This window comes from Trichoderma evansii (assembly GCF_050947405.1).
Source record: "Trichoderma evansii strain SZMC 28006 chromosome Unknown GGI43scaffold_19, whole genome shotgun sequence".
Taxonomy (NCBI): domain Eukaryota; kingdom Fungi; phylum Ascomycota; class Sordariomycetes; order Hypocreales; family Hypocreaceae; genus Trichoderma; species Trichoderma evansii.
Window position 1 is genome coordinate 444,707 of NW_028145187.1, and position 13,138 is coordinate 457,844.

Here is a 13,138-nt window from a genome sequence, read left to right on the forward strand (position 1 = left end):
AAATTCATTTGTTTTGAATTGGCAGATCCTTGCCTTTTATATCCAATCCTGCGGGTATATCTTTGCAGTTTAATCGTAGCAAAGTTTCGTATAAGAATTGGGTTTGTATTCTTGCCCGCTGCTGGCTTGGCCAATTTAAAGATGTCTTACTCTTCTTAAAATTCTGATTCATCTTTTACTATGCTGCTGTATTTTTGATATCGCGGTGTAAAGATCACCGACTACTAGCACCCTCCGTGGTAATAAAAACGAAACATGGCAGCAGCGCGTTAAGCGACCGAGCTTTTTACCCCGGATTGGGGTTCTTGTCGATCGCGATGATCGGGTGAGACGGAGCTTACACGCAAATTCATGCTCAGAATTGATCCTTACAAAAGAGGTGAACTATAAAAGAAGATATTTTTTCGAGCAGCATGCAGTCGGGGTTTAGGATGCATGCATGCTACCTACACCAGCAAGACGACCACATCGAGTATTACACGTATTGGGAACAATGGGGGCTTCTAATGCATGAGATGCTTGCCGCTTTGCCGGATGCAAGCCAAGCCAAAGGCAGAGTGCCGATTTCTCCGTTTACAGCGGGCTAATGCCGCTGCAGAGCGTGCCTGTTGCAAAAAGATGGCTTGGGCTGTGCTCAGCCAGGTCGTTTTAAGCGCCTCTTTTTCGCTTGGCTTGTTGATAGAGGGGGAGGCTTGAGCTAGATGTTGGTAGCTTGGAGGTTGTATAGCTTAGCTGTCACGGCGTGCTGCATGTGCGCCAAAAGTACGAGCACCTAAAATACTCATTCTGTATGTGATTTGCAGCTGTTAGTGCGAGTGCAGCGCCAGCTCGTATTGGCCATAGTGAGTGAGTAGACTGGAGGGAATAGTCCGGATGGTCGGCTGAATTGGGAGAAGCAGAAGCAGAAGCATTGGGAGCTAAAAAGGGGGATCCACTCGCACCTCGTGTCTGGAAAAGAAAAAAAGAGAGACGGGCTTTTTGTTTGTTCTTAGTGAAGAGAGGGGGCCATCGGGAATCGGACATGGAGCAACTTATACGAGGTGAGCTTTTTTGAAGTGTTGGCGTGAGAAAAAGAGCAAAGATGATTTTGTTGCTCGTCTTATGTTGCAGAATGCTTCGATTTAAAGGGAGAGCCCTTCCAAGGCGTTTTTCTTGCTTCTAGTGCTGAGGGCGCCGCGGGATTTCCCTTGCGGTTAGACGGTTGGCTCGTGTGCTGCTTTGTTGCTGATTTTTTTTTCCCCTGATGGGTGGCGTGGTGGCGCTTTTTTGCAGGTCCGGGGTACTGACTAGAGGGAGAGGCGGCGGTTTTGGAGCTGAAGAAGCGAAGCAGCAGTTTGCAGTAGCTTCGTGTAGGGAGATGCAACAATGAGATGCAAATTGATGGTGATATATGTTGACGAGTTGAGATATAATATGTAGTAATAAATAGTGCTCCAAATCAGCAGCTGGATTACAAGCCAGAAACAAAAATAGCCTGCGATGCATGATCTGACCTGCCCGATCAAGGGATCCCTCCCCAGTCCAAGTCCAGTCCTGTCCAAGTCAAGCCCAAGGCGGGTTTTCCCAAGCCCCTGGCCAAAGCGCCGCTCTCCATTTATAATGGCAATCCCTCGGCCGCTGCATTCCAATCCCTTCCTTTTCGCACCGAAGCACGACAACAAACAAAGAACTCTCGCTTTTTTGTGCGTCTGTTTTGTTTCGTGTTCTTGTTTCCCCCGCGGGTTTGCGTCACTCGTTCATCGCATCTCGTCGATAATTAATCTAATCTCTCGTTACAATCAATCGTTTGTGCGAGGAGAGAAAAAGCTGCGCGCGCGCATTAATTTAATTCGATCCAATCTCATTTTTTTCTCAACCAACAGTCGCTTTTCGGCGTTACACACGCAATATAAAAATCCGACATCGCTCGCTTTCGGACAGAAACACAACCTTTCTCGACCAGATTAAATCGAATCAGCTCGAAAATGCTGCAGTCTGTTGCGTTGGCTGCGCTTTTGGGCGCTGGGGCTGCCTTGGCGGGTAGCACGACCTGCTCGCTCACCAACAAGTGCCCCGAGAGTGCTCCCTGCTGCTCCCGTGCGTCTTCTCTCACTTTTCCTCACTATCGCTCTCACATCTTTCAATCGTCAATTCACTAACTTCTTCCTCCAGAATATGGCGAGTGCGGTGTTGGCGCCTTCTGCCTCGGCGGCTGCGATCCCCGAATGTCCTTCTCGCTCGACTCCTGCACGCCCGAGCCCGTCTGCAAGGACAAGACCATGACCTTTGACTCCAAGCTCTCCAGCGTCGCCGACATCAGCAAATACCTCGGTGACCCGTCCACCGCCGACTGGGTCGCCCAGGGAGAGCCCGCCTACTACAACGGCAACGTTTTGTTGACTATGCCCAAGAACAGCGTCGGCACCGTCATGGCCACCACCGAGTACATGTGGTACGGCAACGTCAAGGCCAAGTTCAAGACTTCCCGCGGCAAGGGTGTCGTCACTGCTTTCATTCTGCTCTCTGACGTAAAGGACGAGATCGATTACGAGTTTGTCGGCGTGGATCTGGGCACTGCGCAGACCAACTGGTATTTCCAGGGAATTCCCGACTGTAAGTAGAGACATCTCCATGATGTGTGATCAAGATCATGCAAATGCTAACAATGACTTAGACGACAACTCTGGCAACATCACCTCCCTCTCAGACACCTTCAACAACTACCACGAATACGAAATTCAATGGACTCCCGACAGCATCACCTGGCTCGTCGATGGTAAGGCCGGCCGCACCGTCAACCGCAAGGATCACTGGAACGCCACCTCCAACCAGTGGTCTTTCCCTCAGACACCTGCTCGTGTCCAAATTTCCATCTGGCCTGGTGGTCTCGCCAGTAACGCCCCCGGAACCATTGCTTGGGCCGGTGGTGAGATTGACTGGAACGCTCCCGATATTCAAACCGCCGGCTACTTCTACGCCACCTTTGAGTCCGTCACCGTCGAGTGCTACCAGGCCACCTCCGGACTTGGATCCAACAGCGGCGTCAGCTACACCTACAGCAGCGCTGTTGGCACCAACAACACCGTTATCGACGGCAACAAGCGCACCAACCTGGCTTCTCTGGAGGGCACTGGTACCGACATGGATGCCGGTAAGCCTGATACCTCCTCGGCTGCTTCGTCTGGCAAGAGTTCCGCCACCAAGTCCTCCAGCACCCCCAAGAACACCCAGGCCCAGATTCCAGGTGGAAGTAACGGTTCCTCTGGCCAGATTCCCGGCGGCAGCAACGGATCCGGCAGCAGCAGCAACAGCGGTAGCAACAGCGGTAGCGGCTCCGGCTCCGGCTCTGGCTCCGGCTCTGGCTCCGGCAGCGACTCTGGCAGCGGCTCCGACAGCGGCTCCGGCGGCAGCACCCCTGCTGATACCTCCAGCTGCTCGTCCTCCAGCTTTAACCAGGACTGCAGCGACAGCAGCAGCAACAGCAATACCAAGAGCGGCAAGAACGCTGGCTCTCAGGCTGGTGTCAGCTCCCTGGCCATGGTCCTGGCCGGTGCTGCGCTGTTTTTGTTTTAAGTTGGGAAATACGGTATAATACGTAAGGTAGTCTGAATGACTAGGGTTGTTTTGCTGTTATTTCTTTTTATTTCTTTGCCGGGTTCATAATTATTTTTTCCAAGATACACACCTCATTCGTTGGTGTTTTTTGACGTGTTTTATGCATCAGTTTGAAGATTAAGTACGCAGATGGATGTGCGAATGATAATGAATGAGGGGGGTGAGAGGTTATGAGTGGGCGGTAGGCCTTAATATGAGATGAGTGACAGAGGCTGTGTTGTATTTAGGGGAGAATACGATTGTATTTACGGGACTGATTCGAGTCTATTACATGAATGTGCCTGTGCTTGATTGGTGAGGCTGATGTGCTATGTTGTCACTGCTTATCACGTAGTACCGGTGTTGGTGTGAGCTGGCTATTCTAAGATGCTTACCATGCGCTGTACATTTTCTTATAGCAGCCATTGTCATCTTTACTTGTAACCTGTGTATGCGGGTTGATCAATACGAGTTGCTTGAGATTATTGAGCCAGTGTTAAAGCTAGATCGACAAGATTGATGATTTGCGGTGGCGTATGGAGTGCATGTAACGATGCAGAACCCATCTTTAAATGACCCCCACACAAATCTGTGCATCAATCTTGTCACTTATAAACAGCCCCGCCTGTCAAGCTATATATACTCCGAGATAGCTGAATTTAAACTTTTCATCTCTCCCTTTTTTTCTTTGAAAGATTTAGCTTCGATTTATTCAATGAAGATAGCCTTTAGTAGGGGGTGTTGTTTGCAGTATTGCTCCCAAAATCTCACCTCATTGTTTATTCATCTTCCCCACCTCTTACAGAACGCTTGACCTCACTTTCAGAAGATGCATTCTTAGATACGAACATAACGCACGTTCAATACCACAAACCGATAAGAATTCATCATGTCTCGACGCCTACTCATTGCTCGGCCAGGCCACATCTACCTTGCAACCTACAACCCCACTTCTCCCACCATCACCATCGATCTCGACCTTCCCGTTGCTGCTAATCCCTCCTGGTTCGCCGTTTCGCCAACAAACTCAAATCTATTATACGCCTTTGATGAGAATGCTGCAACAACATTTCTCTATAAACTAGACCTTTCAGCAAATACCCTCACCAAAGTAGCGGAACGAAACGATGGCAGCGAGGGGGTCTGCCATCTCGGCCTCAACAAAGATGGCAGCATCATGATTGGCAGCTCTTGGGCCTCCGGCACCATGGACATCTGGAACACCAGCAACGGATCTCTAGAATTCGTCAAGACGATCCCATCAAAAGATCCTCTGCTCGACAATGGGCGAGTGGCTCGTGCCCACCAGGCTGTGCTCGACCCCACGGGCCGCTTCTTCGTCATCAACGACCTCGGCACGGACTCTCTCCTCGTGCTGGACTCGGCTGCGGCCGACGTGCCGATTGTGAACCGCGTCTCGGTGTCGGATGGATCAGGGCCCCGCCACGGAGTATTTTATCCTCCTGAAGGAGATGCCCCCGGGGCAACGCATTACATGCTGCTTTGCGAGAAGAGTAATCGTGTTATTGTTTTTGCTCTGGAATACACCGATAAGAGGATTGAGTTTACGGTCGTGGGGAGCTATTCTACGTTTATGCCGAGTGATTCTTCCCCTGAGAGGATATCGGGTGCTGCGGCGGGGGAAATTGCCATCTCGAGGGATGGTAAACACGTTTATGCGTCGAACCGGCTGACTACCTCTCCTACTGAGACAATTGCTCATTTCCGTACCCTTCAGGGTGAAGGAGGATTATCATTGGAACTTGTGGGGGAGACGTCAACGGGGGGCAAGCATCCTCGTATGTTTAGTATAAGTAAAGACGGAGGAGAGTTGTTTGTAGGAAATCAAGAAGGAGAATGGGCGATTACAGTTTTGAAGAGGAGAGACGACGGGACATTGGAAGAGAAACCCGTGGCAGGCATTAGAATGGATGAGCTTGTTAAGCCAGGAGGAGATGAAAGAGGCCCCATGTTTGTGTTGGAAGTTGTGTAAGAGTATGATTAATAGAAATAAAGGTATCCGATGTGTATTTCATCTATATATGAACGCTATAGTTGGTCCGACATGGCAGTCTATACGAATATTATGCTAAAAGGTAGCGAGATCCATTTTCCTTTCCCTCTCTTTCCTCCTGATTCATGATTTTCCCTTACATTAATAGCAGACCCATTGCTGCAAACACCATGCTCCAGCCCATGGCCTGGACATTAACTCTGCCGGCACTGTTCTTGCCAGCAGCATCAGACACACTCGAGGGAGTGCTCTTTGTCGTTGCGGCTGTGGTTGTAGCGGGAGTTGCCTGGGCGGGCTTAGATGCTGCTGGTGTTTGGCTCTGCACTGGTTGGACGGCGGTGGATGCAGGGGCATCGGACTTGGGCGCAGCAGCAGTCTTTGAAGGAGCTGCCTGAGCAGCTGAGGAAGAAGCAGCTGGAGCGGGGGAGCCTGATGAAGGAGACTCGCTACTACCTCCGCCGCAGCTGCTAGAGAGGCCCTGGAGAGCAGAGCTTGATGTGATGGCTTGGACTTTGGTGCCGCAGTTGGCGTACTGGGCAAGGTGGATGCTGTTGCCAGTAAGATCGAAGACGGCTGCATTTGGTGTTAGTTGATTTTCATTATCAAGGAAAACAAGAGAGCATAGACTTACCATAGGCAGATCGCAAAAAGGTATCGCCCAAGAGAGCAAACTCGGTGCTGCCCATCATGCCCAGATAACACTGCGGAGGCGAAGAGCTGACCTGTCGAATCAACTCGCTATACGCCACAGAAATTGTCACGCCGTCAAAGGCAAAGTCGACTGTTCCAGCCTGATTCGCCAAATCGCAGTTCACGGGGTAATATCCGCTACTATCTAAGCCGGTTGACCCAAGACCAGTCGCAATCTCCTCCACAACCTGCTCCGGCAGCAGCGTCAGCGTTGAGCCACTGTCCAAAAAGACTGTCATATCGGTTTGGCTGAAAGTGGTCGACTTGCCCTTTGGGGGGGACAGAGCAATCGAGTTCATCTTGACCCAGTAGCGAGCTACGCCGTCGGGAGATTCTTTCGCGGGGACAATGGGAAGCTCTGCGAGCTTGCCCTGGAATTTTGCTGTGTCGACACCGCCGAAGATGATGACGCCTTCCTCCTCGGCCTTGCTGCCGAGTGCGAGGCTGAATGCCTTTGTCTTGGTGACACCCTGAGCGGCCAGCTCGTCGATGAAGTTGGGATAGTCGGTGTTGAAGCCTTCACCTGCGCCGATACCGAGGATGCCTGAGAACTCGTCCGTACTGGCAGAGGCGACGCCGAACTGGACCTGCTTCATGGCGGTGGCGCCGGGGAGCGCGATGCTGTCCTTGAAGTAGGAGACATTGGCTGAGCCGATACCGTAGCGGAGCATGGCGGATTCATCGGTAGTGGAGGCGGAGGATGAGGACTTGGGGTTGTAGAAGCCAATGGCTTTGCAGAAGCGCTGGTCTGAGGTGGCGACGTTGGTGCAGTCTGGGTTGACCCAGAGCTCGAAAGAGCCGGTGTCGATTTGGGCGTAGACGGTTTGGGGAGGAGTTCCGATGTTGACTATAATAATAGTATGTTAGTACATACATCAGGCTGTCTATATATAGAGGCATATTGATACTTACGTTGAGCATAGTATGAGACATCGGATCGGTTCTCAACCTGCACTTCCACGGCTCGCTTGTCCAACACTGGGCGGGCGGCGTGGATAACAGGCAGCGTGATGGTTCCTATGGGGCCATCATCGACGGGCAGTTTCCGCTTCTCGTTGAAGGGGAGGATGTGGAAAGGCTTGTCTTCTTCATCATCCTCGGTACTTCTCCTAGATGCCGGTCGAGGCACTGGAAGAGTCACCGCGCCGGCTGCTCCCTCGTCATCCTCCAGAATCGTCCGCTTGCCGTTGTACGGGTACGGCAAGATGTGAAATGGCTTGGCTTCGTCGTCACTTGCACTTCGTCCTACTACTTCCGCTCCTCGAGGTGCTGAGATGACCGGCAGAGTGATTTTGCTTCCCACGTCTTCCGGTTCGAATACGCCTCTTGGCCGTGCCTGTGCTAGCAGGGCTAGAGATAATGTGAGAAAGGACCGGATGGCCATGATGCACTGTGATTTATTGCTGTTATTTCGCTCAAAGACACGCTGCGTTTTTATATGTGTATATAAATATCGGCGTATATACGAAACAAATAGATGAGGATATTTTCGGATATAATTATTAAGAAGAACGGCGAAGCTCAATAATGAATGACAATCGCAATCAACAAGCCGTCAAGGCCGTTCGTTAATTTTCGAAATAAAAAGAGAGAGAAGCCAGTTCCCCGAATTGGCAAATATACAAAGAAAAGCGGTCGATCAAAGAAGAGAAATATGGAGGTTACGGCAAAAGCAAAGAAAAGGAAAAAAGAGAAAGAAGGAAGAAAACTTTTTCTAAAAAGACGGTAAAGACATTACTCGCTAGACGATTAGATGATAGTAAACGAAACGCGTCGACAAGGAAAACTGGTATCTGGGTTGATGACGAAGCCCGGGGGTTAGAGGCTTGTCGTGAAATACGGGGGGGAAACAAGTGTGCATAGAAGTTATAATTAGCGGCACAAAATACCCGAAGCCCAGCAAACCTGCCAAGCAAGGCACTATGATTAAAAAAGAGATGGAAAGATGGAGAGAGCTAAATGAGGAATTTCACTATTCTATGCGGCGCTGGGCAAACGCGGCCAGTAGAGAGCTGTCATATTGCTTTTTGCTTGGCTTTGTACTAGGAGGCCTGTGGAGTTTGAAATGTGCAGGGGGAGGCTGAAATGGTGAAACGCGAAAGCTCGGAACCAGCGGATTGTCAAACACGGGGCACTAAGAAAAAAAGAGAGAGAATGAGAGAGCTGGTTTATTCACGCGAGGCCTAAACAGATAAAATAAGCGAGTGTCTTTCAGGGGGTTGAAGGACTCTATTGTTTTGGACAGTTACTAGTTCTGGATGTTTAGCAACGTTTTGGGAATACTAGTTTGCTTGTTTTGCTCCAGCTCCGGTATACTGTAGCATCGTGAGTTTTTTACGTTTCCCTCTTTGTTAGATGCATCAATCTAGATCTAGAGAGGGAAGAATTTGCCTCTTTTGACTCAGCTGAAAAAAGTTGAGTGAATAAGTGAGCAAAGCGGCACGGCATGTCAGGACGTGGAGACAAGGGCCAAGAAAAAGCCCAGCGCCCCTGAATAATCAAAGCAGACCGACCACTAAACTTTGATTTTTTGACAGCTGACGCTTCCCGCCAAGCTATTGCGATTATGCCTAGTCTTGGCTTTGAGCGCCGTTATTTCGCGAAACGAGAGAGGAAGCAGATACAGATAGCAGACTCAGCCAGATCCGGAGTTGGTTGAGAGCTTTGGAGATCCTACAAGTAACAGCGCCCCCGTGTTAGTTTGTACCTTATCTGCCACCGGAAGGGCCATCTGCCGGGTCCAGTCTTTTTTCAGCCAGGGCGCTTAATACTGTACTATTTGCTCCCCTGCCCCATAATATGCGTGTGCGTGTACTGGATAGCTTCAGGTGCTGTATGAGTGACATCTTGATGCCTTGCATCTGCGTCTTTGTCTCGATGCTCTTGGTACGTTTTCTTCTTCAAATAGTGCACGGAGGAGCGAGTGATTTTAAGCGCCCAAATACTCTGACGGAGCGTATGTAAGGAGTCGTGGCGGATACTTGAACCCATGTATGTGCTATGTATTACACGCTTGGACTCTGGCGCCCACACGTTTTGCGGTATTGCACAGGCGTCGTCTCAATTCAGCCGATGGTAGTATTGAGCAAAAGTAGGCCCAATTCGTACCCAATTACTGCTGGACCATACTCGTACGTACATGTGCATACATATCGCCTCAATCACCATCTGAAAAGAAGAAGACGATGGGGAAAAAAGGCTCATATTCTCTAATAACTGCCGGATCATTCATGCAACTGGATCCAGCACACCACACTTGAACAGAACAGAAAGAAGATTGAAAAAGAAGGGCCATCTCATCAAGCTAAACAGGTCCCTTGTTGATACGTCAAATCAGGACTAGGGAAACCCCCGAAATTGATGCGTTGTCCTGCGTCTAAGAGTCCCCCGCAGGATCGTGTGTCCCATGAGAAAATACTTCTGCTTCACTGTTGCCGCTTTGGGGAGCTGGAGTGTCTGCTGCGACCCTTTCAAGTTGTTTGTATCCTTCTTTTATTGTACTAGCCTTGATGAAATGGAAGTGTGTGCGATGGCATGTTTGCGATGCGTTGGCCGTGGTGTTATTAATGCAGTAGCTTGACTATGCTTCGTTTTTCTTTGTGGCTTCTCTACATGTAATCTTCTCGTAGGATGTTGCTGCGGAAAACTCGCCTATTATTGATATTTGCGATATTATCGAGCACTTATCTACGCATGAAAACATCACCGCAGTCCATGTGTCAAGGAAATTTATTTCCATTGGACATTTCCCCTCAACCTGCCAATCAGGCACATGCAGCCATGCGCCGAAAGACTGCAGCAAGCCCCCGTCTTTCTTCTCCTTGCGTGCATCGTGTCGTCCATTAATCACCACATTTGAAGTTTACCCTATCATATGCTGTCAACCACTTTAGTCTAGAAAATTGATTGGTCCCTTGTATGGGAGACAGGTGGCTGTTCGCTGCTTTTACTCTTCATGGCACATCCACCTGCACCTGCATGCACTTACACCCGTCTTTTCTAGTCTTTTCACTCGTCCGGAAAGCTCGCAGGAGCAGCAATGGCACTTTACGTGTAAGTGTTGCATATGCAACGTCTGCTACATTTGACCAAACTCGGTTATTCATAACACGTTATATGTGCAGGGTCGTCCAATCTTTGGTGCTTGTCTCGCCGCAATGGGTCCATTGGACCATGTATATAATGCAGCGTGTTATTCAATACTCAATCTGCATTCGCATACCTTTATCCAAGCTTCAATTTGAGTTTTTTTTACTATAACTTTGATCCTTCGTGTTAGAGGGCTATTAATTTACATCCCAGCCCAAAAGATAGTCCGGATGTATATTCCGATATATCCAGCTCAATCCGAAGCGCTTCAGCACCATGTACAAGCAGCAGAGGAATATACAAACGAGGCAAAACATCCTCTTGTCGCTATTTCAGCCATTACCAAAAAAGTGCTTTCTTCAATACAGCGGCGCTCAAGCTCAGGAACCAATACCAATCTTATAATCGGCCTCGTCGTTGGCTTCACCCTCGCCGCATTCATCATCGGCGTCTGCGTTTTCCTCTGCTTCTACGGAGATTCCATCAAAGTCTACAAAAAGAAGCAAAGACATAGACGCCGATCTAGCAGTAGTAAAGGATCAAGGCATTCGAGGCACTCGAAAGAGGTCGAACATACCGAGGGTGCACCTGAAGGTGAAAGAGCTGAAGGTGAAAGAGGGGAGGCATGATGTGTTGATACTTCATTGGGATGCGGCGTTGAGACATTTTCGAATGAGAGATTTCATGGTTTCCTCTTAATGGCATTAAAATTCTCTTTGTTAGCTATATATCTTTGACGTATAGCGTTGATGGATTGAGTAGATTGCTCATCATATAACTCGAACGATTTCGGATAACAGAACGAATAATATTGCCTCTATGCTTCTCATCTATCTGCGTGCTATCAAACCATTAGCTTATCAATAATATTTCCTGCCTTGTACGTTTTCCATTGTTCTCTTCAATGCACCACCACTCGCCTATGCCGATGATGGCAATGGTGGTGATGGCGATGGTGTCGTTTCCGCCGCTTCTCTTTTGGCTCTTCCTCACGCCGCTCTTTTTTCTGCTCATTCGCGGCTACATTAGCGCGGCCATTCGCCTGAGATATATCTAGTTCATTGAGCATAGCCTCCAAGTCTGCCCGTGTGGTAATTCGAACCTGCGGCTGGATAGGCTCTTCAATCTCCGCAATAGGATCCTGTGGACGAAAGATGCGCTGGGCACGTTGGAAACGATGATGGCGATGCTGATATGAGTTGAAGTTATCGTGAAACTCTCGGTCATCGTCATGATTACGAAGATTGGATGTTTTATCCTCATGCTGGAGATCATAATGGTCATGGTGATCACGGCAATGGCCCCCGTGAAAATGCTTATCCTCATGCTGGTGGTGATGAACCGTCAGGGGTATAGTAGGTGGCGGCGGTCCCTCTTCATTCTGAGCAGCGGCATCTTGTCCTTGGGGCACTTGTTCTACTTCAACTACTCTCTCATCGTTTCCACGTGCAGCAGCATTTGCATGCTCTTGTTGATTCTCGCGGCGATGGCGCGATTCAGAGCGTCGTCGTCGAGATCGCCGGTGGCGGTGACTTTGGCGCCAGCACCAAAGGTAAGTGATGGCGGCAATTATGACTACAATGAGAGTAATTCCAACTGTGAGGCCAACTGCCGCTGAGGAGGATATTTGTCCATCATAGGAGTCGCGAGAGTGAAGAATAGGGGGCGAATGGTGGTGGTTGTGGACGCAGGGCATAGTAAACAAAGGAAAGACCATGATGAGGCCTGCAAAGAACGTCTAGACTTGCTGAGATTGTTTTATCGAATCTAATGCTATTGGAAATCTTAATGATCGCTATTTTACGACGATATTATGTCCATCTTTATACGCCTACTGGAAGAAAGAGACTACGGTATTTTGCTGCTCTAAGTGCTGGTTCATTGCTGGAACTCCTTTCAGTTTGACAAGCCAAAGCAGCTATCCTCACCGTTTTTTACATTGAAACAGTTTGCTGTTTTTATAGCCGTTAAGAAAGGAATTTAAAAAGGGCTCGATTAGGTGAAATCTTTGGGGCAAATGGGCTGCTACTGATGGTAATGATTTAGTGATTCAAGAGAAGAAATTCAACAAACAACAACTTCGTGCCATGAGGCGAGGCATTCTGACGATTTCTGTTGGACATGTGACATGACAATTCAACAATTTGTAAAAGGACAATAACTTGTTTTTCCGGGAGAGACAAGCCTGAGGTAGACAAGCAATGACAGTGTTGCGGTGATGAGAGGAAAACTTTGATGTGGAGTACAACACGTGCTTGTGCTCGTAAACAACAAGAAGGCTTCTAGAAGGCGGCTTAACTTGCCTCAAAAATTCTTTTTCTCTCCAAGTCAACGATAGTTTGTCAGCAAGCAATTCAATTGCCAATAAAGTTAAACAAGCTTTGCGGGATGGATTTCCCTTGTCATACAGCTATAGCGAGGGGCTTTCGCAAGTCCCACAAGAAAAACGTCAAACGCTGCAAAGGCGGGAACCTGACCCCGAGACTAGTAGAAGAAAAGCCGTCGATGGTCGGATATTTGTCCGTCTATCCGTGATCCGAGATACGACTTTGCCATCCGGCGAGCAAATCGCCACATGGAATAGAATACCTGGGTCGTACTAGTGGATGCGGTAAATGATCCGTATGCTGTACCGAGCAGAGTTTCTATCTTTGTTGCACTGCGGACAATCAATCAGCCGACCAAGGCAAATTTGACCTCACAATTGGAGCGGTTCGTTTCTCCACCAAAGAGACACAGGCAAGTCTCTCCGTCCCGCAATGAAAGTGGCGT

General features: G+C 49.0%; 6 protein-coding genes across 6 annotated transcripts; 3 read left to right on the forward strand and 3 right to left on the reverse strand.

The window, feature by feature from the left end:
* Positions 1–110: 110 nt before the first annotated feature.
* Positions 111–1,600, reverse strand: GGI43DRAFT_412269 (uncharacterized protein). The gene has a single exon (XM_083206823.1). It carries the CDS (start codon positions 1,483–1,485, stop codon positions 1,159–1,161), a length of 327 nt encoding a protein of 108 aa, XP_083057890.1. The 5' UTR covers positions 1,486–1,600; the 3' UTR covers positions 111–1,158.
* GGI43DRAFT_412270 (concanavalin A-like lectin/glucanase domain-containing protein) lies at positions 1,601–4,199 on the forward strand. The gene is made up of 3 exons (XM_083206824.1): positions 1,601–2,076; positions 2,152–2,592; positions 2,654–4,199. The coding sequence occupies exons 1-3, from the start codon at positions 1,965–1,967 to the stop codon at positions 3,550–3,552; spliced, it is 1,452 nt and encodes a 483-aa protein (XP_083057891.1). The 5' UTR covers positions 1,601–1,964; the 3' UTR covers positions 3,553–4,199.
* GGI43DRAFT_412271 (Lactonase, 7-bladed beta-propeller-domain-containing protein) lies at positions 4,200–5,573 on the forward strand. Its single transcript, XM_083206825.1, has one exon. The coding sequence runs from the start codon at positions 4,463–4,465 to the stop codon at positions 5,564–5,566; it is 1,104 nt and encodes a 367-aa protein (XP_083057892.1). The 5' UTR covers positions 4,200–4,462; the 3' UTR covers positions 5,567–5,573.
* A 150-nt stretch (positions 5,574–5,723) lies between these two features.
* On the reverse strand, positions 5,724–7,661 carry GGI43DRAFT_424679 (pepsin-like aspartic protease; the record flags this gene model as incomplete). Its single annotated transcript, XM_083208408.1, has 3 exons — positions 5,724–6,160; positions 6,219–7,124; positions 7,190–7,661. 3 exons carry the CDS (start codon positions 7,659–7,661, stop codon positions 5,724–5,726), a joined length of 1,815 nt encoding a protein of 604 aa, XP_083057893.1.
* A 2,792-nt stretch (positions 7,662–10,453) lies between these two features.
* GGI43DRAFT_412274 (uncharacterized protein) lies at positions 10,454–11,195 on the forward strand. Its single transcript, XM_083206826.1, has one exon. It carries the CDS (start codon positions 10,597–10,599, stop codon positions 10,993–10,995), a length of 399 nt encoding a protein of 132 aa, XP_083057894.1. The 5' UTR covers positions 10,454–10,596; the 3' UTR covers positions 10,996–11,195.
* A 72-nt stretch (positions 11,196–11,267) lies between these two features.
* GGI43DRAFT_429323 (uncharacterized protein) lies at positions 11,268–12,083 on the reverse strand (the record flags this gene model as incomplete). The annotated part of the gene is made up of 1 exon (XM_083209096.1): positions 11,268–12,083. The coding sequence occupies one exon, from the start codon at positions 12,081–12,083 to the stop codon at positions 11,268–11,270; it is 816 nt and encodes a 271-aa protein (XP_083057895.1).
* Between the last annotated feature and the right edge of the window lie 1,055 nt (positions 12,084–13,138).

Excerpts from the sequence above, each read along its gene's own strand:
- GGI43DRAFT_412269 (XM_083206823.1), bottom strand. The coding sequence starts at position 1,485 with ATGCATCGCAGGCTATTTTTGTTTCTGGCTTGTAATCCAGCTGCTGAT.
- GGI43DRAFT_412270 (XM_083206824.1), top strand. The coding sequence starts at position 1,965 with ATGCTGCAGTCTGTTGCGTTGGCTGCGCTTTTGGGCGCTGGGGCTGCC. Across the intron at positions 2,077-2,151 it reads GAGTGCTCCCTGCTGCTCCC|AATATGGCGAGTGCGGTGTT; the intron begins GTGCGTCTTCTC and ends TTCTTCCTCCAG. Across the intron at positions 2,593-2,653 it reads TTTCCAGGGAATTCCCGACT|ACGACAACTCTGGCAACATC; the intron begins GTAAGTAGAGAC and ends ACAATGACTTAG.
- GGI43DRAFT_412271 (XM_083206825.1), top strand. The coding sequence starts at position 4,463 with ATGTCTCGACGCCTACTCATTGCTCGGCCAGGCCACATCTACCTTGCA.
- GGI43DRAFT_412274 (XM_083206826.1), top strand. The coding sequence starts at position 10,597 with ATGTATATTCCGATATATCCAGCTCAATCCGAAGCGCTTCAGCACCAT.